We start from the raw sequence: 24,812 nt of genomic DNA, 5'->3' as shown, positions 1-24,812 counted from the left end.
TTCATGGTAACCTTTCTTAGGAAGAAAAGTTGAAATCTGAATGAAGCTCAAAAAAAAGAGTATTTCTTAATGAGCTTGAAATGTTTTTATGGAGATAGAGCTAATGATGGTAGTGTGCTTTTCTGTTGAAGCTGGCTGTTTTGGTAGTCCTGTCGTTCTCAGCGGTGTTGATCTGAAGAAAGTTTCCTTTTTGAGGTATGCGATACACATGTGAATTTTTTTACAAAACTCACTAGTTCATAATGCAGAACGATATTAATTTAGTATCATAGTGTAGCTGTGTTAACAGATTTTCCTAGATGTCATTAGGGATGAACCTTTCTGCTGACATTTTCTGTTGCATATTTTTATCCAGGTTCATGACTTCAAGGCCTTGTACTAGGTGGTGAGGTGACCATGGCTGGACGCCATGTGCCCACCAAAGCTGCTTTGTCAATCCCCTCTTCAGGAGGACAGAGGGGAGGAAATATGACAAAAGGCTTGTGGGTTGAGATGAGGACAGAGAGATCACTCACTAATTGCTGTCACGGGCAAAACAGCCTTGCTTGGGGAAATTATTTTAATTTATTACCAATCAAATCAGAGTAGGATAATGAGAAAATAAAAACTAAATCTTAAAAACACCTTCCCACCATCCCTCCTTTCTTCCCAGGCTTAACTTCACTCCCGATTTCTCTGCCTTCTCCCCTGCAACAGCACAGGGGGACAGGGAGTGGGGGTTGTGGTCAATTCATCACACATTGTCTCTGCTGCTCCTTCCTCCTCAGGGGGAGGACTCCTCACACTCTCTTCCTGCTCCAGTGTGGGGTCCCTCCCATGGGAGACAGTCCTCCACAAACTTCTCGCAACGTGAGTCCTTCCCATGGACTACAGTTCTTCACAAACTGCTCTAGTCTGGGCCCCTTCCATGGGGTGCAGTCCTTCAGGAACAGACTGCTCCAGCGTGGGTCCCCTGTGGGGTCACAAGTCCTGCCAGCAAACCTGCTCCAGTGTGGGCTTCTCTCTCCACAGGACTACAGGTCGCATCAGGAGCCTGCTCCAGCATGGGCTTCCCATGGGGTCCCAGCCTCCTTTGGGCATCCATCTGCACTGGTGTGGGGTCCTCCACGGGCTGCAGATGGATATCTACTCCACCATTAACCTCCACTGGCTGCAGGGTGACAGCCTGGCTCACCGTGATCTTCACCATAGGCTGCAGGGGAATCTCTGCTCTGGTGCCTGGAGCATCTCCTCCCCCTCCTTCTTCACTGACCTTGGTGTCTGCAGAGTTGTTTCTCTCACACATTCTCACTCCTCTCTCCCACTACAGTTGCTGTTATGCAGCAGGTTTTCCCCCCCGTTCTTAAATGCATCATCACAGAGGTGCTGCCACCATCACTCATGGGCTTGGCCTTGGCCAGTGGTGGGTCCAACTTGGAGCTGGCTGGCCCTGGCTCTTTTGGACATGGGGGAAGCTTTTGGCAGCTTCTCACAGAAGCCATCCCTGTAGCCCCCCTGCCACCAAACCCTTGCCATCCAAACTCAATACATGGGACTATTTGTAGAAATGGTTAATAACAGCTAAGGAGACTGTTCTTACATGGTGAAACTTCAAGGCGAGATAGACATGAGAAATAATGAAAAACATCATAACAGAGTCATTTTAGCGTTGGTCATAAACTGGATAGAAGTTATGCAATATACAGCTTAGGAAAATAAAGAGAAAAAACTCAGGAAAACAGTGTATTGCTGGCAGTAGTTGGTCTAAATTAAGCAGCAGAGGAGGATAAGGCATGTGCAGTTTACTGGCTTGTGAAGTACTGAACTCTTACTGTTCAGGGCTGTCTTGATGTCCTCTTCTGTAAACCAAGTAGTTGTTAACTGCAGATGCATATTGGAAGAGAGGACAACTGATTTATTTTAAAGCCTAAGGGCTTCCATAGATGGGTCATGATACAGTACAGCCACAGTGCCAGTTATAGATTTAGATGCTAAATTGCTTTAAAAATTATTCCTTATAGATGCTTTAGTATCATTGTGCCTTAGCTACCACTGAAATTAGATTAAATATGGCAATATTCCTTACCCATTTAATCTTCTAAATGCCAGCTGTTAATGTTATTACATGAGTGCACGACTTTATTAGTTAAGGCCATTGGAAACTTGAAGCAGCCGCTGATGTTCCCATGGTCTTTCTTAAATCTTGATAAGGAAGTATGAATGGGAAGGGTCAGCACTTGCATAGCAGATATGCAAGAAATACATTGATGTGACAAAATTATACTGGTGACAAAACTGAAGACAGTGTTTCAAATAAGGTCAGAGCTAAACCTTTGTATAGCTCATGCATCAGTGGTTAGGGGTGCCGTTGTGGTGCTGAAAGAGATATGCATTTGTTGGGTAGAAAATATCCTCATGTAATTAAATAATTATATTTTGCCACGATGCTTGAGGACTACTACAATTACAGTTGGATACAACAGTCTTCCTTTCACAACTTAAGAATGCTGTTGCAAATTAAGTTGTTGTCCTGTTCTACCCTGGAGATAATTGCGTTTTTGTGGTGGGCAGATCTATTCCTGTGCCATTATTAGCTGTTAGCAACTGATGTTATAAATATGCTTAGTGGTAATCAGGAAAATCCTTTCCTTAAACCTTAGTGTCTGATCAGGTTTTTTTTATCATGTTGTTCTTTGAGTACCAGTTGTATGAGTTGCAGTATGAAAACTGACAGAGACAAATGGGCATTGAGGAAAAACTGACAAAGTGTAGGTTATAAATAGATAACAAATGAAGGAAGGGAGAGGAAGGAAAGGGATACATTGGTGCACTACAGCAGTTGGGATCAGTAAAGTAAATGCATAACTTCTGATGGGATAGGGACTGTCTTGTCTTTTCCTGTTGGTGCTAACACATTGTTTGTCTGTAGTTCTTTAATAACAAGGGGTAGACATTTTGTTGACTGTTTGTTTGCTGCTTGGTTGTACAACCTCTGAAGGCGGTTGGACTTGATGATCTTAGAGGTGTTTTCCAAACTTATGATTCCAAGAAAGCATGTTTTTAATTTATTGCCAGTTAACACAAAGAGTTAATTACTAGCTTGGGTATTAGGAAATGAAGACAATGTAGAGCACCTCCTACTCTCCTGACCTTGATCTTCTCTCATTTCCTTCTTTCCTCTGTTCTCTTTGCTGTTCCTGTATACCCCTGTTTCCTTTTCCTTGCCATTTTCTTTTGTAAGTATTTTTTTGCAGAAGTGCCACCAATTTCACTGATAGGCTCAGCTTTGGCCAGCAGTGAGTCTGTTGGGGAAGTGGCTATGTCTGGCACAGGGCAGCAACTGACCTTCTCCCACAGAGGCCACTCCTACAGGTCCCTTTGCTACCCAAACCTTGCTGGTTTTACCCAATACACTAGAAAAAGCTATTGAAACCTGTGAGTGTGTTTCATTACAAGGGCAGTGTTAATGCAAGTTCATCCAAGCTTCAATTACTAATTAAAATGTCTTTTATTACTAGGAGAGAATTGGTTTCATGTCATGTACAACCTGGATTTCGGCAGTGTCTTCTGATTTGGTATCTCTGACTTATTCTGTATAATGAGCAATTGAAAGAGGAGAGTGAATTTCTGTCTTGGAGAATGGTCAGCGAGATCAGATGAAGCAATAGATTTAATATTAAGAGTGACTGCGTAACTAGTAAACATGATCCAGAAAGTAGGAGCTAAAGACAGACAGATGCTTTTGGAAAACAAACTGTGATGGTTTTTTGACTCAGGTAAGTAGTGTGTGACCAACCCCACGCTGAAGCCATGAACAGCCAGGCTTCTGGAAGGAGATTTGCTCAGCCCAGGTGTACAGCCAGCTTGAGTTAATGGCAAACTGTCAGTCTGCCAAGAATTAATACCAGGCTTATGTCTGTGTACAGTGCTGCTCTTCACGTGGTGTGAAACATTACTATAGAGAAGACCCCATGTTAATATTTGCAGCAATGTGCTGCAGATGGTAAGCTTTATTTGCACAGGAAAAATGGAACTGATGTTTCCTTTTTAGTAATAACTAAGCAGATAAATGTGCCTACCTTTGTATTGCTTCAGGCAATACTACTTACTGGTTCACCTTTGAGCCTTAGCTTTCCGTGATCATTCTGTGATTGTAGAAGCAAGTGGTAAGAAGAAGAACTGGCTGTGAGACTTCAGGCCAAGATCTGTTTATAGAGACCAAGGTATCAAATATCCTTGTTGACAAGTTGAAAGGCAGCTGATGGTCTTTTAATAATTGTTTTTATTTCTTGTGAGAGACTGGCTGAATAAAGTTGCTTTTCCCAAGGGTTTTCAGCCAAATAAAGGGAAGAAAGGCTTTGTCATCAGAGATCCATGCTTGGTTCCGTTGCCTGGAATTGTAATTGAAAGTTCTTGCTAATGCTTTTTTCCTGTAGGATAACATATTGAAATAACACGTGTGCTTAGTATACGAAAAAATGGCTGCATTTGGCAAGTGGTTTATTAGAGCTTGTAAACTAAATTCACAGATATCCGTTGCTGGAAAATGTTAGTCTTGCAGATACAACGTAGATTACTGAGTGCTTTTTCAACCAGAAAACAGCAAGGAATTCATAGATCACTTCAGGAAATACTCTAGCCCACAAAATCGTTAGATAAAATTCAATAGATGCCTGTGTGAGTATGATTGTGTAAAGGTGGTTGTTTCTGGGATAGCTCTTCGTACATGGAAAAACTATCCTTGGAACTGCCCATAGTTCCAAATGCATGTGCATGCACTATTCTTACTGTGAGTCTTATTTTTACTCGTGCATTGGTGCGTTGTGTTTCCATGTTTGTGTGGGTGGATCCTACAGTCTTCTGCCATAAGTGTAATAATAAATATAAAAGTTAAAACCTTCAGGGAAACTCTGCTTGATTTGGAGAAATCTAGATTAATGTAACACACAACAGATTGAACAAATACTTGCATAGTTTTCTTGACTAGCATGAATGTACGTGTTCTTGAAAAGTGTCAAGCAACATTAATTTCTGCTGGCCAGGATCAGGAATGTACCAGATCTAAATATCTCTTATCATGTTCTGGTGGTTTGGTGTCTGGTGGGGTTTTGGTAGCGGGAGGGTGCTACAGAGGTGGCTACTGTAAGAGGCTTTGGGAAGCTCCCTGGCTCCAGTTTTGGACCCGCCTCTGTCTGAGGCCAGGCCAATTGGCGCCTTTGTGAATAACTCTAAGAGCGGAAGAACCTGTTGAGGGGTTCTTTTGTTCATGTTTCTTTGCTGGTGAGAGGAAGAGAGGAGGGGGATGTGAGAGAAACAGCCCTGCGGACACCCAGGTCAGTGAGGAAGGAGAGGAGCAAGTGTGCTGGAATGGAGGTTCATCTGTGGCCCCTGGTGGGATGGCGGCTGAGCCCCTGCATCCCATGGAGATCAGCGGTGGCCCAGAGAATGGCCTGCAGCCCATGGAGGACCCCAGGCCAGAGCAGGGACCTGGCCCAAAGCAGACCGTGACTCCGAGACAGCCCATGCTGGAGCAGCCTGTCGCTGGGAGAGCGGCAGCCCCGGGAGGGACCCGCACTGGGGCGGCTCGTGGGAAGCTGCGGCCCCACGGGAAGGACTCATGTTGGAGAAGTTGGTGGAGGAACGTCTGCCGTGAGAGGGACGCCGTGGTGGAGCAGGGAAGGACTGCAAGGACCCCTTTCCCTGAGGAGGAAGGAGCAGCAGAGACAACTTGTGATGGACTGAGCACAATCCTCATTCCCTGTCCCCCTGCACTGCTGGGGGGAAGTGGTAGCAGAGCTGAGCCTGGGAGGAAAGGAGGGGTGGGGGGGAAGGCATGTTTCTAAAACCTGCTTGTATTTCTCATTATCCTTGATGGTGATGGTGGTTCATTAAATTGTTGTTGTTTTCCCCAAGTTGAGTCTGTCTTTTGCCCATGACTATAACTGATGAGTGAGCCTTCCCTGTCCTTTGTCTTGATGCTCAAGCCTTTTGGTTGTATTTTCTCCTCCCCGTCCCTCAGGGTGAGTGAGTAGCTGCTGGGGGCTTTGCCAGCTGGGTGGGCTCGAACTGCGACAGATGTGGAGATAGTTTATGAGATTCTTTGTGTAAATTCAAGGGGTTTTTGTGGAGATCACATAGTTGTCAAACAACGGAGATACCTGTGACTTCCCCTGTTTCTGTGATTTTTGGATTGTTATTTAAAAAACTATTCTGCCTTTCTCAAGTTAGAACTTTCTAAAATGATATGAATTTATCAAACCTTCTTAATTTCCATTGAAGGGTTGTACATGAACTCACAAGCTACACTCTATCACACTTATCTCTGTGGTAACAGGGCCTGTCAGAGTAGTTTCCTTGTTTCACTGAGAGTTTATCATGTCTTTCATCTTTGAAGAACTGGAGCTGATTCCAGGACTCAGCCTGGGAGGCAGTACATTGACAAGTAAAGAAACATCACATATTTACAGAGGCTGGAATGTAATGCAGGGAAGCAAGTGTCATTAGTTTCCTGTCAGTATTGTCAGGGGGAAAAAGAAAACATCTTTAACGAATCAAACAACTTAGTCTTCTCAATTTATGTTTATGCAATTGGGTTCTTTTTAGTAAGAGATCAAAGAATGTGCTTCCTGGCATTCTTTCTGAGTCAGAATTCTGATGATATATACTACTAGTACATAAACTGTGGTCTTTAGGTGTTTCCATGCAGCTAGCTTAAGCCAGCTGTCAGGTCTGTAGGTGACTGTGTGGGTGCTGAGGAGGACTTCGGACACAGTGGAAGTTTCTGCCTATTGGACACATTTGAAGACTGTCCAAAGATTTGCTTTTATTTTTGTAAGTCTCTGTGTGACCAAACAGTTATGGTTTGTAAGTACAGCTCTTCAGGAAATGAGAGTTTTTATTTAGTTGGTTACTTGTTAATGGCAATGGAGACTGCTCATAAATCATTAGAACTCCCAGAAAATGAAGACATTTCTTGTTTGTGAAACTCTAGTTCATGACAAATCAGAGTCAAGTAAGCCATTTGATCTTTCTTTATTAGTGTACTGTATATCATAAAGTGTTTACAGAGACAAGGGGTTCTCTGGGTTAGGTTGTCTGGTCAGTTGCATGAAGACTGAAGGGCTGGTTGGAGGGATGAGATGATGCTGTTAGAGAGAGCCTGAGCCTTACAAGTCATCTTGAACAGACTTATTGAGCAACTAAATACTGAGAACAAATGCTGTGATTCCTTTGTACTGGAGCTCTTAATTTAAGTTCTAGGTATATAATTTCCCATCTTCTTTATTTGTTATAGCAGCCGGAGATGTGGCCTTGTGGAACAAAAGCATTGTATAATAACAAAAATATTATCAAGTGACAATCCCAGTAGCATCATTGCACACACCTAAATATGGACTAACAATTCAAAAAGGCTGGATTGGTGAACTGGGCCACAAAATTATTGTGTGACTGAAACTGGTTTGCTATTTAAACACGGGTGCCCGGTGCAGTGAATTTTTTCCTCTGTTGAATCTGTAGTTTCAAAGAATTTATTTTACACACAGACTTCGGAAGCCATTTTGTGTGTTCTGTACGGACTCGCTCTCTTCTTCATTTGTCTTTTTTTTTTTTTTTTTTCCCCTTCAAAACTTTAATTTTTTCTAGTGAGATAATTGAGGCTGAAATGAAATAGTTCATCTTTGTGTAGAAAAACAAAATAACGTTCTTGTTTTCTGATAAAAATCCTTTTGAAATTGAATTAATTTAGATTTATCAGTCCCAGCTTTTAGTCTGATTGTGATGAAAAAGAATTGGTTTTAACTGTATTTTGAATATTAAATTTTGAGCCTTTGGTGCTAGTAGTTACACTGCCACAAGAGGTATGTGAGTTCATGTTATGTGAAGACTTACAGGCTGCTGTAAGCTGGCAGCATGTGCTGTTCTGTGTAGTGTTCTCTCTAAAGTTATGCTTTTTAAAGTAACGTACCCTAGAGCATTGGAATGAAAGTCTAAAATTGTTTCTTTTTGTCTTTGTCTTTTGTAGAAGCTCCACCAAAACTGGAAGAAAATCCTGCTGAAGCGTTCACTGACTCATCTCTCTTTGCTCACTGGGGCCAGGATCTTAGTCCTGAAAACAGACGTATCGCACTTAAACAATTCCAGTATTATGGCTACAATGCTTACCTGAGTGATCGCTTGCCACTGGATAGGCCCTTGCCTGACCTTAGGCCTAATGGGTGAGTGCTGTACTTCAACCTAGCATTGTACATCCTGAATCGTAGAGTCTGCTGGCTCTCTTTCACCTGGAAGCGTTATATTGTGTGATTGCGGAGAAGGTAGGTTACATAAAGTGGCCGGAATGAGTAATTTCTGTCAAATATGTGAAGGTTGGAAGTTTCAAATGTCTCCTGAAACACCAGAGTGCCCAAATTAAAATCCCACTAAGTATCCATTAAAAGTTCTCCAAGATACTTTGGAATCTTATTCTCACCTAAAATTTACCTTAGATAGCAAGTGTTTTATTGCTAAAAGAATAAAATTTTTATGTTAAATTTCAGTTTTATCACAAGATCTAAGATAGGAAGAAAATAAGAGCTGCTGTTTTTGAAAGCCCAGAACTATCTGATAAAGATCAATAAGAACGTGAAACTGTTGGTATTTCTAGTGGTGAAATACGTAATTTAGTCAAGCAGCTCTAGTGAAATATGCAGTTTACTCAAGCAGCATGTACCAGCTGAAAGCTTGTGGAGCTCCTTCACTGGGCTGTTCTCTGCTAGAAAGCACGCATGTCAGGCATGGCAAATACATCCACTGTTATCACACATGGCTTGCTGAGATGGATGGAACCAAGGGAGTGAACAACCTTCCTTTCAGTGCATTTGAGGCCTGTTCTGGTGGGACTATTCACAGAGAGAGTTAATGCTCAATTTTTTTTTCAGCCTTGGTGGTACTTCTGATCCTTTGAACAAACAGCAGCTCTGGGGATGGGGAAGTGGGTGGAGGGAAAACTGCTTTTTTGCAGCTCATTAAAAATATAAATCATTAAAATAAACGTGATGGGTACTTACTGAATTGAATGTGTTATCTTATTGACTTACTTTAACCAAATGTTTTAATAACTAAAGCAGTAAGCAGTGCATTTTGCTGTATGTTAAGTTGTCTGATATTAATCAAAAGATATGAACATCATCCCAGGCAGCACTTTAGCAATTTTAAATATATCTATGCTATATATTATTATATATTACATTTAAGAAATATTTATGTTTTAGATTTGCTGAAAAAAATACTTTAACAAAATCAAAGTCCATGCAATTATATTTGTATTTTGGTTAAATCAGTTTAGCAGTGTCTGTAGGGACAATCTCTTTGTTTTGTTTTGTTGTTGTGTTTTTTTTTTTTAATTGTAGACTAATTTAGAGGAACAGTAAATCTTCTGTCACTAACAAGACATCAATGACAGAAATGTTTCAGTTCTTTTATCTCTTTTGAAATTACTCTCCTGAATGATTTCGATCTCAATTTTTTATAACTATGGGGTTTAAAAATTAAAAAGACAGAGAAAATTAATGTTACTGTAGCTGAAAGAAATAAATTAAGGTTGGGATTTTAAAATAAACTTCAGTTAGAAATGAATCATGATCCTAATTTCTATGAAATTTTTGATCTTTAGTTAACTGACAGAAACATGTTAGACATTACAATGTTTATGGACACGTGCATACAAATTAATGGCTTAGTAATGGTAGCTCAGGAAAATCACCCCACTGCCACGCCTGCCTTTATTATGTTCAGAAGCAAGCAGGCAATCTGACACTGAAATGTAGTACATTCTGGTACTGAGGGAAATTAAGTGTGTTGTCAGGTAGTATGTAAAGTGTTTGCTGTATCTGTGGCACCCTGTGGAGTACAGAGCTACAGGATATTCTGAAAGTAGTGTTGCTGAAAAAAAATTCCCATTCCTGATATGCAAGTTCTCATTTGTGTGAGAGCACGTGCATGGCTATAGTGGGAAAAAAAAACCTACCCTGTGAGAGTATGTTTTCCACTATAATAATTTTTAGTATTTGTAGCACCTGTTTTTAAAGCCAATTGCATTAGTCACTTCCAGAGATTATATAGTGTATTTAAATTATCCATGGGCAGATACTAGGCTCCAGCAGCATAGCATGAAAGCCAAGGACAGCTTGGTCTGAAGAGAGCACATAGCAAGTGGCATGGAGATTGAGTTAATTAACTTTGCTGGACCGTAGTCAGTTGTGATATTCCTGTTGTGACTAGAAATGAACAAAAGCACAGATATGGCAGAGGTACGACAATAGCTCTAGCCAAAGTTAGCCTAGTCTAAAAAAGCTCATTAGCCTGGGTTTAGCAGTAGTTCTGCAAGAGTCAGTGTGACGTTGGAATCCCAGCAAAGGCGTGTGGGCAGGTAGCTAAAGGAATGGAGTTCATACAGATATGTCTGAGCTCGGTTGTAGTCTATCATCTGTATTCATAACCTATCATAGGAAGTACAGGAAGTTGGAAAGACAACAGAAATACATGTATAACTGAAGTCTAATGTGATTCATATTTGATTAGCACCAGCTGAGACTGGGAGAATTAAGTGATCTGCCAAAAGCGTGTGATGTTAGTAGCCCGTTTTATGTCATACTAGTATGACTCAGCCTTGACCTTCTTTTTGCCTGCAATGTTCTCGGAATTTATGTCTAAATAACGTAGCAGAGGAGCTCAGCATTTCTTTGCAAGGTTCTGCAGTGAGAAAGGCCACTCCACATACGTAATAACCTGGTATTACAGCATAAAGGATTTTCTAGGGTTGATATTGTCAACTAATGCCATGAGAAAACCAGAGGACAATTAGTGATTGCTGAGGCACAACACATGTGGAGGAGAGGGCGAATATTCAACTTTGCCCAGTCCTCCAGTGTGGGTGGCATGCAGAGGTAGGAGACCACATTTAGTAGTTAGGGCAGTGCACTCTGCCCAAGCCCCTGAGCTCTGGCTTCTCTGGGAAAAAATTGGCATCAGTCAGATGGAAACATCCAGCAGGTTGCAGTTGGGTCAGCCTGTGACAGTTGTGATAACATTGCAGTGGAGCCTTCTTGTGTTTTAGGTACTGCAGTGTAGTTTCTAACCCTCTGTACAGCCACGAGCCTCATGTCCTGTGATAGAACATTCAGAGTTTGATTACATTTCACTGTGAATATTTGCGCTAGCACAGTGGAGTCTCCAGCACAGTGCAGAATAAGATGTTATAATACGGATTATACTAAATAACTCCTCTGGATATCCCAGGCTCCTGAAGTAATTGTCACATCCTGAAGTAGGCTCTGTTTTTGCAGTATTTAGTAGGTAGTACAAGCAGTATTGTGGGGTATTGCTTATACTGTCTCTCCCAAGACCTCCATTTATTTTCTGATTCTGAAATGGGGTGCCCTGCTGTTCACCACCCTTTGTGTATCTGTTAGCACATAACATACCTACATTGCAGACTGGCAAATAACTACTGGCTCTAATGAGCATGGAAGCATTGAGAAAGACAATGTTGCCCTTACTATGTGCAGGAACAGGATAATACTTCTGTGTTAGTTGCAATTCTATGGTGCTCATTACTTTAGGTAGGGCAGGCAGTACCTACAAAGCTTGTCGTGAGTGAAATGTTGAACAAGCTCGCAAGAAATATATCATTAAAAGTTAGGTTGTTTAGGGATCCTAAAGCTGTGTACCAAATCTCCTTTCGAGTGGATACACTTAGGGTTCTACATTGTTGGCTTGTAATTTTTTGTTGCCTGATCCAGCGTGCCCAAGCACATGTGGGAGAGATAACATTCTTCTTTGCTTATGTGATGAGAGAGTGAGGGCTAGTGGAAAAAAGAGATGTGCAGCAGGACCCCAGTAGAGAAACTATTTTGCAGAGTTTTGCTCCTGCATAGCCTGTGTGATATGAAGGGGCTGACCAGTAGACACAAAGCAACTTTTTCAGTCGGTGTAACTGCAATCAGCCAAATTTCTTTTGCATTGGTGAAAATGGTATTTTATGAAGAAACAAAGGTCGGAAGGGTGGAGGGGGAAAAGAAGCATTTAAAGCTCAGATGTTTTTTCTTCTTTGAAGATTGCTAAATAGGATGGTATAGCATTTGGCTTGCAGCAGGTTTGCCCTTTTCCTAGCTGAGTCAGAGCTGTTTGGCATCTAGACAAGTGCAAAGGAGATGTCCTGTTTCCTGTGCAGGGAAAGGCTTTGGCCATTTTGTAAGTACTTCTTGTTTCAAACAGTTCATCAGTCCCAAATTGTATTATTTTGAGGCTCGATTCAGCAATGGACAATGGTAGAAGCCTTGAAGAGCAGCAGAATTAGGTTTATGATAAAATGGGCACAAACAGAGCAGGCAGGAAATGCACTGAATGAGAATCTGACTACAAGGGAGAAAAATTAAGCATTGGCTGGTTGAGGAGAGTGATGCATTTTAGGAAAAAAGCTGTTTATTTGTGTGTATCTGTCCAAAATGTCCATCAGTGTTATGGTGATATATGTAGTCCTGGATGTAGTCTGCAAGACATCAGACTTCATAGAACCATAGAATGGTTTGGATTGGAAGGGACCTCAAAGACCATCTAGTTCCAAGCCCCCTGCCATGGCAGGGGCACCTCCCATTAGACCACATTGCTCAAGGCTCCATCCAACCTGGTCTTGAATACTTCCAGGGATGGAGCATCCACAACTTCCTTAGGCGACCTGTTGTAGTCTCACCACACTCAAGGTGAAGAACTTCTTCCTTATATCTTGTCTAAACCTGCCCTCTCCCAGCTTCCAACCATCTCCTCCCATCACTGCAGGCCCTTGTAAAAAGTCCCTCCCCAGCCTTCTTGCAGGTCCCCTTCAGGTACTGGAAGGCCTCTATAAGGTCTCCCTGGAGCCTTCTCTTTTCTAGGCTGAACAAGCCCAACTCTCTCAGCCTGTCCTCATAGGAAAGGTGTTCCAACCCTCTGACCATCTTGGTAGCCCTTCTCTGGACTTGCTCCAGCAGCTTCGTGTCTTTCTTGTGTTGAGGGCTCCAGAGCTGGATGCAGTGTTCCAGGTGGTGTCTCACAAGGGCAGAGTAGAGGGGCAGAATCACCTCCCCCGACCTGCTGGCCGCACTTCTTTTGATGCAGCCCGGGATACGGTTGGCTTTTTGGGCTGCAGGCGCACACTGTTGGCTCATGTTCATCCTATCATCCACCAGGACTCCCAAGTCCTCCTCTCCAGGGGTGCCCTCAACCCACTCATTGCCCAGCCTGTATCTGTGCTTGGGATTGCCTTGGCCCAGGTGCAGGACCTTACACTTGGCCTTGTTAAACTTCATGAGGTTGGCCTGGGCCAACCTCTCCAGCCTGTCAAGGTCCTTCTGGAGGGCATCCCTTCCCTCCAGCATGTCGACCTCACCACACAACTTGGTGGTATTGGCAAACTTGCTGAGGGTGCACTCGATGCCACTGTCCGTGTCGCTGACAAAGATGTTAAACATCACCAGTCCCAGTACTGATCCCTGAGGAACACCTGGAGCTGAGGACTTCTATAAACCTGTAGGTTTTCCTTTATTAAAACTGATGTAAGAAAAACATGAGATCTCAAATTGTGAGATTCAGACTGGGCATTTGCATGTTAGCTCTGCTTCTCCCCAGAAGCCAGCTCCTACATACTAGCATTCCATAAGCATTTGCTTCCACATGTGTCTGTGAAACAGTTCTGTTTTGCTGGGCTTATGTTAGTGACAGATAGGGCTCCTTGTTCATTTCTGATGGAGTTCTTTTGTTTCTACTCGTGAAAGATAGCATAAATATTACATGTTGTATTTGATGTTTCAAAGGAATCCTTTAAAAAGAGCACAAAAGCCTGCTACTTTTCCTATTGTACTGTTTTGGACAGAAGTCCTAAAATTACCAAATTATTCAGCTTCTTGTTAAATACCTGATGTTTAATTCTGTCATATTTCCTGCTCTCTTTTACTGTCTACCTTTGATTCTTCTTTCTCTTGTCTCAGTTTTGCCTTCCTTCAAACTGACTCGTAACAGTGGTGTGTGCTGCCTGAATAGCCACCCTCTGTGATTCTGCTCTGTGCTTGTTTGCCCTGTCTGAATGTGTCTCCTCAAATGACTACTCTAGAAGTGTTTAGTATCACTAGCAGTGATATCAAATCAGCTGCAGTCTCCAAGCTGCTATAATAACCTGTTAATAATGATGTATACTGGTTGGTTTTGATCTTCCCCATTGTCTGCTTGAACCGCAAGAAGATGCGATGCAATAATCTGCACTCTCTCTCTCATTTTCTCTCTCTCAGGCTCTTTTTAGTGTGTCATAACATGTGAATGTTCTTTCACTTGGCATACATTTACTCTGAAACATACTAAGAATATCCCTGGTGTAATAGTGTGGGAGGCTAACCATTTTTGGCCAAATAACTACAGAAATCTTCTCGTGTTCATCCAAAAATGATTTTTATTGAGATAATCAACTCCTAGTTTACTGTTTTTATTGCTTTATTCAGAGAAAGGTTTGTTTTAAATACCAAGAAAAAGATGGACCTTTATTGTATAATTTTATCAACATAAATAGCTTTTATTAAAAGGAGTAGGGAATCAGTCTGTTACAGTTAAATCTATGCTGTAAAATACTTAGGAGACCAAGAACTAATCGCTCTTGTGTTACAGTCTTGGAACTTATCTGCATATTTATCAAGTTCCCTGCTTGTTATCTAATCTTTCCTTATTACAGATTTTTTTTTGTTTGCTTTTAGGGATTGGTGCCAGGAGAGAAAAAGAACATTAGCCATGTTTACTTATAGTTATATGGTAACTCTGTATTCAGATTCCTCACACGATTGAATGCCTACCTTTGCTCTCTTGTAATAGAAGATGATGACCCCAAACAAAGATTTCTAGATTTGCAGCAGAAGTACGGTCTTACTGGCTGTAGTTCTGTAATAATAGGTTGTAATCCTCAGAGATCAGGAAAAAAACCCTTTTTATGTGTTATTCAATGCCAGGCTTGTTAGCATAGTTCAGTTAACACTTAAAATACTAATAATAGTGAAAGGAAAAATGAAGAATTATCACAAAATGAAATTATAAACATAAGGAGTTGAGCTGGAGTTCTTACAAGACTCAATTCTTTTGCAAGAATTTTAGTGCTATTTATTTAATTTCTGACAGAATGGGATGTTTTTTTGTTTTCCTCCCATACATCTTGAACTTCCATTTGCCGTTTTGGCTGATAACAAAATGTTAGCATGTTTGAAGAAAGTACAATTCTGTTTCTCCTTGTGCTTCTGAGAAATTTTTATTCTGTTGGAACTAAAGCCTCCCTCCCACATATGTTCTTAAAACAATACTTTAACCCCAAATGTTTTAGTAATATGCTTTATTGCATCCTGTGTTTAAAAAAAAAAAAAAAAAGTGGAATAGGTGACAATTTAGTGATTGAAACAAAAAAAGGTTGTTCTGTTGCTATTGTTGGCTGGAATACCCATGTAATTATTGGTTAAAGGTTCTCAAAAATGGCAGAAAATAATTATTTTTCATAATTTATTATACATATTTGTAGAAGGTCTCAGAGATAAGTTATTAATACAGGAAATAATTCTCGCTCTGTTGTTCTTGCTGCATAGTTATGCTAAACTAATTTTAATGTGACTGGCTAAACTGGTTTATTACAATGCATATATTCTAGAGGAATATAATTTTCTTGTGGACAAATATTTGAGAGAAGATTCGTAATGTATGCTGTCCTCCATTTACCAGAGTTGTGCTTGAAATAGAACACCAGGAGTTTCTCTAAATTTCTGGTAACCATGACAACTGTTACTTTAGTGTTATTAACCCAATGTAATTTAGCAGAGTAGATTGCTAGAGGTAATTTTTTAGCTATATTGGACTGATACTCACTATTGTAATTCTAAATAATATTTAGAATTAATATTTTAAAATCACTTAGTCATAATACTGAAATATGCTCTGTACTTCATGGTTTGTTCTGTTAGGGAGAGACTCACTCTGTGGAGGGGCAGGTTGAGGGTCTTGTCGGAGGCCCCTGGATGAGTCCGAGACAGAGCTGTCATTGAAACTTGTACGTTGCTGGTTGCCATGCAACTGTTCGATTCTTAGGGCTTAATGGATTTAAGATTTTGATCGATATAGTTTCCTCCCTTCCCCCCCCCCTTCAGCATGTTTTATACACATAGACACACACCCTTTCTCTGTAGCTATTTCTTGTTCAGTCCTAGAATTATGGGACTTTATTGCTCATAAAACTTGGCATAAAGAAGATGACAGACATACTTGTGAACCTGCACAAGTGCTCTGCATTCTGCGCATCATCTGAGGTGTGCGGGTTTAATTCTGATTTGTTTAAATAAAAAAAAAAAGGTAATCTTTATTGTTATCATCTGATATGAAAATCCATGTAGGCAGGAAAACGGATCTTTTAAAAACTCTATGTGCGTTGAAAATAAAGGGAGTTCAAGCTGAAAGTAAAGAAGATAGATGAGTCTGAATGGAAAAAAAAGAAAACGTGAGCTCAATTTAGGAATGTACCCTCATTGAAAATGAGTCCGTTTGAAAAGACTAAAGAAATTAGACACAACAGGAGCCTAATTGTATTCTCTTGTATCATATGTAGTTATCTTTTAATGTATGGTGGAGTAAAAAGGGAGTGAAATGAAATTCACAGCATTAAATGCTTTGCTCTTGTCTGCACAAGGTGCCAGACAATGGAAAATCTTGTCCAGTGTGATCTAATTTGAAAATATGTAAATGAACACAAGTAGGAAAACCAATACAAGTATTTCCCTTTAAATGGGTGGAAGACATGTCAGAAACATAAATTTTGTTTGAACATTTTAGTTTATGCATGGATTTATGGTAGAGCAGCAGTGTTTTGGGGGCTGGTTTTGTCATCTGGAATATTTTTGGAGTTAGTCTGTCACTAATTTCTTACAAAAGTGTATTTTGCATATATCAACCTCAGCTGAGTTCATGGAGGAGGAAAAAACCAGTTTTTTAAGGAAGCAACTTCTTTGAACTATTTTCAGTGTATTTTCATTGCTGTTTAAAACATTTTCCAAAATCACTGTGTTGCTTTTTTTCTGGTAGGTGACATATCTTACCATTTTTGCTAGAGTTTCATTTTTATCTTCTTTGTACATTGGTATGGCTGAGGATAACCAATATGACTATGTCTAAGCTAGACAGCTAAAAGATATATTGGCTGTAGCTTTGTTTGCTGGACTATTTTATATCTCTATGCATTTTGGCTGCAAGTGAATCACTAAAATAATGGGCTTTGTAGGTTCTTTACTGGCTAATGCTGAAAATTATTTCAGTATATTTAAGCCTCTTAACTAGGTCGTAGTCTGTTTGAAGCAAAATTTTCAAAACTTGGGTGAAGTTACAATTATTACATCAAGCAGAAATGTGCTAGCTGTGTTTTCTGCTTTACGTGTCTGTATAATTCTTTCATATGGTGACAGAGAGAAAAGTACCTAAAATATTAAATAAGTTCTTTAATGTGACTTCCATCAATTTCAAACTAATGACTGAATTGAGAAAATTGGTTGACCAGCTGAATTTTGAATATTATGTGTATCGTAATGGTTTTGGATGTCATGTGTCTCCTGTGCACTGGCTCCTTTCAGAAGCTTTAAATAATTACATGTGAAGTCATCATCTTGATTGAACTTGATTTTTGTGCAACATCCAGCACAGGAGTGCTTTTGCAGTACTTCTCTGATTTATTGACCATACAGGTTAAAATACAAAATAAAAAAATGCTCTGCTTTCTCTTCAAACTGAAGAACAAATTTAGTTACGGAGTCAAATCCAAGCATGATTTAAAAATTCTGAATCCATCCATGCTTTCTGTACACTAAACATTGGCTGTCAGTAACCCTTCCCACTGCTTTCAGGAGTTCCTGGATGTAGTGAATCTGGGCATGTTGAGAGAAGATAGCCAATTCAGTGTTGTCAGGAGGCAGAGAAGAGCATTAACATCAATTATTTCCATCTACAGAGACTATCTAGAATTGATGCCTGGATCAGCCTGTGGCCTAATTTCATCCTAGTAAATAGTTTCAGATCTTAGAAAAAGGTAGAGTTAATTGTTCAGAAACAACTGCATTAAAATAGTAAAAGTTGTAGAGAAAAGTAGTTAATTACTTTAACTTAATTAACTTGTAGCATTATTAAAAATGCTGACATTTTGCTGACAGTTTAAATGATATAAATCAATAAAAGAGCTTTCTGTTCTTAATAAAATGATAAAATTGGAATCCTTTTTGAAATGAAGGAAGGAAAAAAACCAGTAAGGCACTAAGGAACTTTAAAGTTGTGGGCAGCAGTTCCATGCTGCTGTTTGCATAAGCAAATTTGAATGTGACTAAAATAGGTATTTTTTTTAAAAGCGAAGAAAAATCCATCTGGTTATGAGAATATTCCTCCTTCTGATTAAATCTCTTGACTGAGCTTACAGATAAGTTTTCCATCCTTGTACCTATTTTTCTGGCTGAACTGTCTGTCTTAGCTTTTGTAGCAGGATGTTCTTTGGAGCTGCATCTTTTACTGCGTTATTACTGTGTTGAGAAAGAAGCTCTGATTTTGACTGAGATAGATGGTAGATTCTGTAGCAAAAATAATTAATGTGGCTATTAAGAAGATGCTTTTTAAAGTAAGGGGCTGACTCCGTTTATTCCTGTCTGCTCTGTACAGAAAGACATTGGGAGCTGCTGTTGGAAGCTGCATTTAAACAAAAGTTTGCATCTGGTTTGCAGTGTTTTGGGCCTTGGGTGGAAAAGTGAGCTCGCTCTAGGCCTTGGTTGCACAGGCAGATTCAGGGGATTGTTTTCAGGGATTCCTTTTTTCAGGTAGTAACTTGTCTGGCTCTTGCCTGTATGTGCTCTGAACAGGTATGGGGCCTTTCTGATCCATGCCTACTAAAGCTCTCTTATTGTTCTTATGGCTGGGGATAGATTTGATTTCTCTGAAACAATTTGTGTTGACATCGTGACAACAGTTTACTTTTTTTTTTTTTTTTTTTTTTCCCCTTCCCTTCAGGTGCAGAAACCTTACATTTCCTGACAGGCTCCCTGAGGTCAGCATTGTATTCATATTTGTCAATGAAGCGCTCTCGGTGATTCTGCGCTCCATTCATTCAGCCATTGACCGGACTCCTGCTCACCTGCTCAAAGAGATTATTTTAGTTGATGATAACAGTAATAATGGTAAGAGGGTTTGGTTTTTTGGTTGGTGGTTTTTGTGGTTTTGGTGTTGGTTTTTTTTATCTTCCTCCCCCACCCCCTCCCCTAGAGGCTGGATCATATATGAGTATCCTTGAATTCTGGATCCTTCTCATCCCCTTGGCATTTCAAATATTGTCAGTGTATTTTCTCTCTTCCTTATCCCACAGTCTTGCTGGACTTTCTTCAAATATTCTCAAGTGGGGTGTGTTAAAAAGAGTATGTACAAACATAGGATACTGTTTCTATATGTTTAAGATGTCTGGTAAGCAGAATTTTGAGTGTAACAATAGATTAGAGACCCAAGAAGTTTTACTCTCAGTACTTGAGTGCTTTCAAGATTATATGCTTTCTGTGCTCTTCCTGTTTCAGTTGTATGATTGCATGTACGTACTCACTTTCTCTTTTGCATAAAGCATCTGTGTTTCTTAGACATCTCCTTTAGATTTGTACTTCTCCTCTCCTTGTTGACAGCATTTACCTTGCTGCTTTTCTACCGTATGTACTCAGATTTGGCTCTTCATGCTCTGAAGGACTGGACTGCCCATAGCTGATTGTTTAGTACTTGCCTAGGTGTTTGTAAATGAGGCTGTGCTGAGCATTATTTACAAGTCATATTTTTCTGGCAACTTTAGCAATGAAATTTTAGTAAGCACAGGATGCTGAACTTAAAGAAAAATTTTGCTCTACTGGGGGTTAACTCTGAGCTCCTAAAATATGAGGAGAATCTGAATTTGTCCTGTTGAAGGAAAGTGCTGAACAACGGGCTTCTCTTATCCTTGCCATCATTACAGCTGTTATGTGGTTGTGGTGGGTTGACCCTGGCCAAAATGCCAGGTGCCCACCAAAGCCGCTCTATCACTCCCCCTCCTTAACTGGACAGGAGAGAGGAGAGAAAAAAAATAACAACAGGCTTGTGGGGTTGAGATAAGGTCAGGGAAATCACTCAGCATTTACAGTCATGGGCAAAACAGACTCAACTGAAAGGGAATGTGATTTATTACCAATTAACTCAGAGAGGACTAATGAGAAATAAAACCAAATCTTAAAACACCTTCCCCCCACCCCTCCCTCCTTTCCCGGGCGTAACTTTGATCCCGATTTTCCTCCCTGCCAGCGGCACAGGGGGAAAACAGGGAATGGAGGTTGGGGTCAGTTCATCACACTGTTGTTTTCTGCTGCTTCTTCCTCCTCAGGGGGAGGACTCCTCACACGTTTCCCCTGCTCCAATGTGGGGCCCCCCTCACGGGAGAAAGTCCTCCATGACTTCTCCAACGTGAGTCTTCCCATGGGTTCAGTCCTTCATGAACTGCTCCAGCGTGGGTCTCCTCCTTGGGGTGCAGTCCTTCAGGAACCGACTGCTCCAGCGTGAGCCCCCCTCATGGGGTCTCTGGCAGCAAACCTGCTTCAGCGTGGGCTTCTCTCTCTCCACGGGCCACAGGTCCTGCCAGGAGCCTGCTCCAGTGCAGGCTTCCCATGGGGTCACAGCTTCCTTCAGGTATCCACCTGCTCCGGCGTGGGGGCCCTCCACAGGGTGTAGGCAGTCATCTGCTCCACCACCCATGGGCTGCAGGGGGACAGCCTGCCTCACCATGGTCTTCACCACAGGGTGCAGGAGAATCGCTGCTCCGGCACCTGGAGCATCTCCTCCCTCTCCTTCTGCACTGACCTTGGTGTCTGCGGGATGTTTCTCTCACATATTCTCACTCCTCTCACTCGCTGCAATTACTGCTGCGCAACAACTTTTTCACTCTCTTAAATACGTTATCACAGAGGCGAAAAATGCTGTTGCTGATTGGCTCGGCCTTGGCCAGTGGCAGGTCCGTCTTAAAGCCGGCTGGCATTGGCTATATCTGACATAGGGGAAACTTCTAGCAGCTTCATACAGAAGCCACCCCTGTAACCCCCCCGGTACCAAAACCTTGCCATGCAGACCCGTTACAGCGATCCCTGTAGCTAGATCCTGTGACTTGTTCCTCATCATAAATGTGTCTCAGATTTGTGCAGAAAAGAAACTTAATGGGAAATAACTAAGTTCCCCACCCTAGGCTATGCACTTCGTCTCCTCTTCTGCTGACTATCAATGAAGGAAAAAGTAAAATCTTGACTCTTCAAAGTACACACAAAACCCAACAACTTGATGTAGGCTTATGTCAGATCTATTTCAGTCCCAGTGAATATACTATGTTTAGAGTTACCTAAGGCTGACCAAGCTTTTCTTGAAACACCTACTTGTGGAACTTGTGTGGGTAAATTGGCATGCAGGATTTATGAATTGCTATTCTTAGTTTATGGAACAATTTATGATGTAGCAATGCAATGAAGTAAACAAAAAATCACGTGAAACAGTAAACTGAGCAAAGAAAAATTCAACATGCATGCACTGCATACACATGGTTCAGAAACATCTTGTGAACTGAGGTAGACTTTTGATTTGCATGTAGCTCAGGCATTTGACATGTTCTTTTACTGTTGCACTCTTGGTGGCATTAATTTTTGCCCACTTGCTCATACAATACGTGGCAGTTTGATAGGAAAGAAAATAAAATTGAAATACAACTTTGAGTGGTGGACTTGGGCTCTGGAATGTGTTTGTAGAAACTCATTCCTGCATCTTTCAAACAGGTACAGTTAATGCGATGCTGGGAGCTCAGTGAATCTGACTGGCTATTGGTGCTGCAGGGCCTGAGGCCTCTGGACATGAAGAAACTGGCCACAGGGCAGCCATAGGAGGAAAATAATCTGCTGAAGAAAGTGATTTCTAGAGTTTGAGTCTGATTTTTCTGTAATTTACAGGCAGTTACTCCAGTGGAAAGGTTGCAGAGCAGCATTAGAAACATCAGCATTTCTGAGAGCCTGTCATCACTGTGGCGAGCTCACTAACAAACACATTTTGCTCTGTGCTCTGTGGACTTGTAAAAATTATTCTTTATTATTATTTCTTACTTGAAATAGATAAGAAATCACAGGAACCACTTAATCTTTCAGTAAGACCTGTTCAGCCACATTTTTTGCTAGTACCAGTATTGGTACTGTACAGTACCACATTTTTATGGTTGGCTGTGCCTTTTATTCAGGCTTGCCTTTCTTACCCTCCAGTATCTTATCCTTAGGTTCCTGGCCCCAAGCAGGAGGACAGAAATTGAGAGGAAGGTAGCCTTTCATTTGGCTGTCTTGGCTTGGTGTTACATGTCATTGTGTACAAAAGCACACTGTGCAGGGTGATACCTAGTCTCCTAGAAAAATTCAACTCTCCAGGATTTTCTGCTACTCCCCTAACCCTTTTTCTGGTATCTCTTCCCTGCAGTGGTAAACTAGATTCCTACAGCCCTCTTTATCCCATAATGTATGCTGAAGACCTGGTAATAGGCATCCATTTGGAGAGGATGGATGTTTGGTAGGAAAGGGAGCGATTGTAAAGATGATTTATGGGCTTTTCTGTTATTTGTTTAAATCATGAAATATTTATTTTACAATTTACTTTTGCTTTTACAATATTCCATTTTCAAATTTTTTCTCTCTTCTAGTATTGCTGAAACTAATCCTTTATATTTAGTGTCATTCTATGGTTTTGTTAGAAGCTCTTTAGCTTGTAAGTGTTGCTGCTTGTAAGATAAGTGGGTTACTCTGGGTTTCCCTGTAATGTTACCTGAGGGGGCAAAAGCTTGCTTTGTGCTTGCATCTGGCTCCAGACTCCGCTTCTTGCAGGGACCTATCAGAATCCTAATTATAAGCAGTATGTTTACTCTCAGGCTTTTGCCAGGGATGGCAATTTTTACAACTCAATGTAAGATTTTTTTTTTTTTTTTTTTTTTTCTGTGATGCCACAGCCATGGATTTCACAGGCAAGAAACTGTGCTATGGGAGGTGACTAGAAAGAAAAAGTGAGAACAGAGATCAGGCCGAGTGCAAATGAACACGTTTTTTATTTTGACTCTCTTGCACTATTTGGTTGGATTCACATAACACAGTGGCTTGAAATAAAAGCAGATAATGGTGATTGGCGCTAGAAGAGAGCACCAGAATTTCTTGCTTCTGAGGGGAAGCAATGTACTGGTAAAGTGATATAAGTTCTTGCTGTGGGCCAAATTCTGGATCTAGTAATGAACACCTGGATTCATCTCTAGTTTCAGTAGACCTGTGTTTCAGAAAAGGGCAGTGGAAGAACTAGTTGCTTTGTAAGATTCCAGAAGGCTGATTCCAGAAACCATATATTCAAGTGTACAACCAAAGTCTGTATGTTTGTCTTGAACAATACAAGCTATAGTGTTTTATTTCATGCACTTCAGGGTATCTCAAGCAAATTATCTATGAATTTCTCTAAACCTCAGTACAGTTTTTCAAGTTCCAAATAATGTTTCAGGAGACCTAAATTAATCTCTTTTTCAAGTTTCCCTTTTTTAAAATAAGTGTTTCAAGTTAGGAAACTGTGGAAATGTCAGCATGTGCCATTTAAAAGCAGAAAATAGATTTAACAGGTCCCAAAATTTTGATTCTATATTTTAATAAATCTGTTTGCATGGTTTAATGTGTGTATTTCAGCATACCTTCTTTTCTGGTGAAATTCTGATAAGCATAACACTGAAATGTTTCATGTATGCTGTTAGGTACTTTAGTATTAAAATTTAATTTAATTGAAGGTTAAAAAAAAGTGCATTTCAGTGATTGCCTTTGTATTGTAGAACAAGAACAAAAGATGTATTAAAAAAACAAACCAAATATCAGTATTACTCATTTGTATCTCATTTGGGTCTCAGTCACATTGGAGTAAAATAGAGCAACTGTACAGATTTCAGCTGTTTACTGTAGTTTTAAGTGCTGTCCCATTGTCCTCAGGAGCGCTGTTTGCTTTTCAGAGATAATGAACTCATTAGTTTATAACTTGGCAATAAAATAATTTATTAATTTTTGCCTTCAGATGTAGCAGAATTTTCCAGCTGACTATGCATTTGAGGAGAGGGATCTGCAGAGAAGAGGCTTTAAAAACCTTCAAGTGACCATGCCCATGACTGCTAGTAGTTAATTAGACATCAGAAGTGTATTTAGAAAAAGCATTGCCTGAGCTGGAGACAGCTGGAAAAGTGTTTTATTCACTCTCTGGTTTGTTGCATCTGCCCTCTGGGGACAGGGTGCTGACCTTCTGTGCCACTGGAGTCCTGTCTTGGCTTTTGAGTCTTTTTTTCTGACACCGAGACCTGCTGCATTATGAAGCACCTCTTGAAGATATTTTAAGATGATTTGAAATTTTTCTAAAAAAGCTCATTGTGAGCCATGATCTGTTCAGCATCATGGGTAGGCAGTGTGCATAGATGTGTCCAGAGTATGCCTTAGAAAATTTTATATTGCAGCAATAATTATCATCCTCTATGACATTTTTTCATATTAAAGTTAATAACAAATATTGTAATACAGCCTCAGATTTTATAAGGTTTCTTCCTTTTTCATTGAGTCATTACTTATGAATGAAATATTCTAACATGTTCAGTTTAATGATTCTCATTTTGTCCTGAGATTTCCATGAATACAGCTATTGAATTGCAGTAATAATGCTGGATATCACAGGATGCTGATTTTATGACTTGCAGT

At 40.5% G+C, this 24,812-nt stretch overlaps 1 protein-coding gene across 2 annotated transcripts in view; it reads left to right on the top strand.

Annotated features, from left to right (window-relative positions):
- GALNT18 (polypeptide N-acetylgalactosaminyltransferase 18) overlaps positions 1-24,812 on the top strand; it is a 232,295-nt gene that overhangs the window by 102,297 nt on the left and 105,186 nt on the right. For both annotated transcript variants that reach the window (XM_086472177.1, XM_086472176.1), the window contains exons 2-3: positions 8,003-8,195; positions 19,045-19,211. In XM_086472177.1, the coding sequence (XP_086328303.1) occupies positions 8,003-8,195; positions 19,045-19,211 (360 nt within the window). The remainder of the gene's footprint in view (positions 1-8,002; positions 8,196-19,044; positions 19,212-24,812) is intronic.

The sequence above is a fragment of the Leptosomus discolor genome, chromosome 12 (genome assembly GCF_034619465.1).
Source record: "Leptosomus discolor isolate bLepDis1 chromosome 12, bLepDis1.hap2, whole genome shotgun sequence".
Lineage (NCBI taxonomy): Eukaryota > Metazoa > Chordata > Aves > Leptosomiformes > Leptosomidae > Leptosomus > Leptosomus discolor.
The sequence above is the reverse complement of the archived record's forward strand: the minus strand, read 5'-3'. Positions and strand labels throughout refer to the sequence as shown.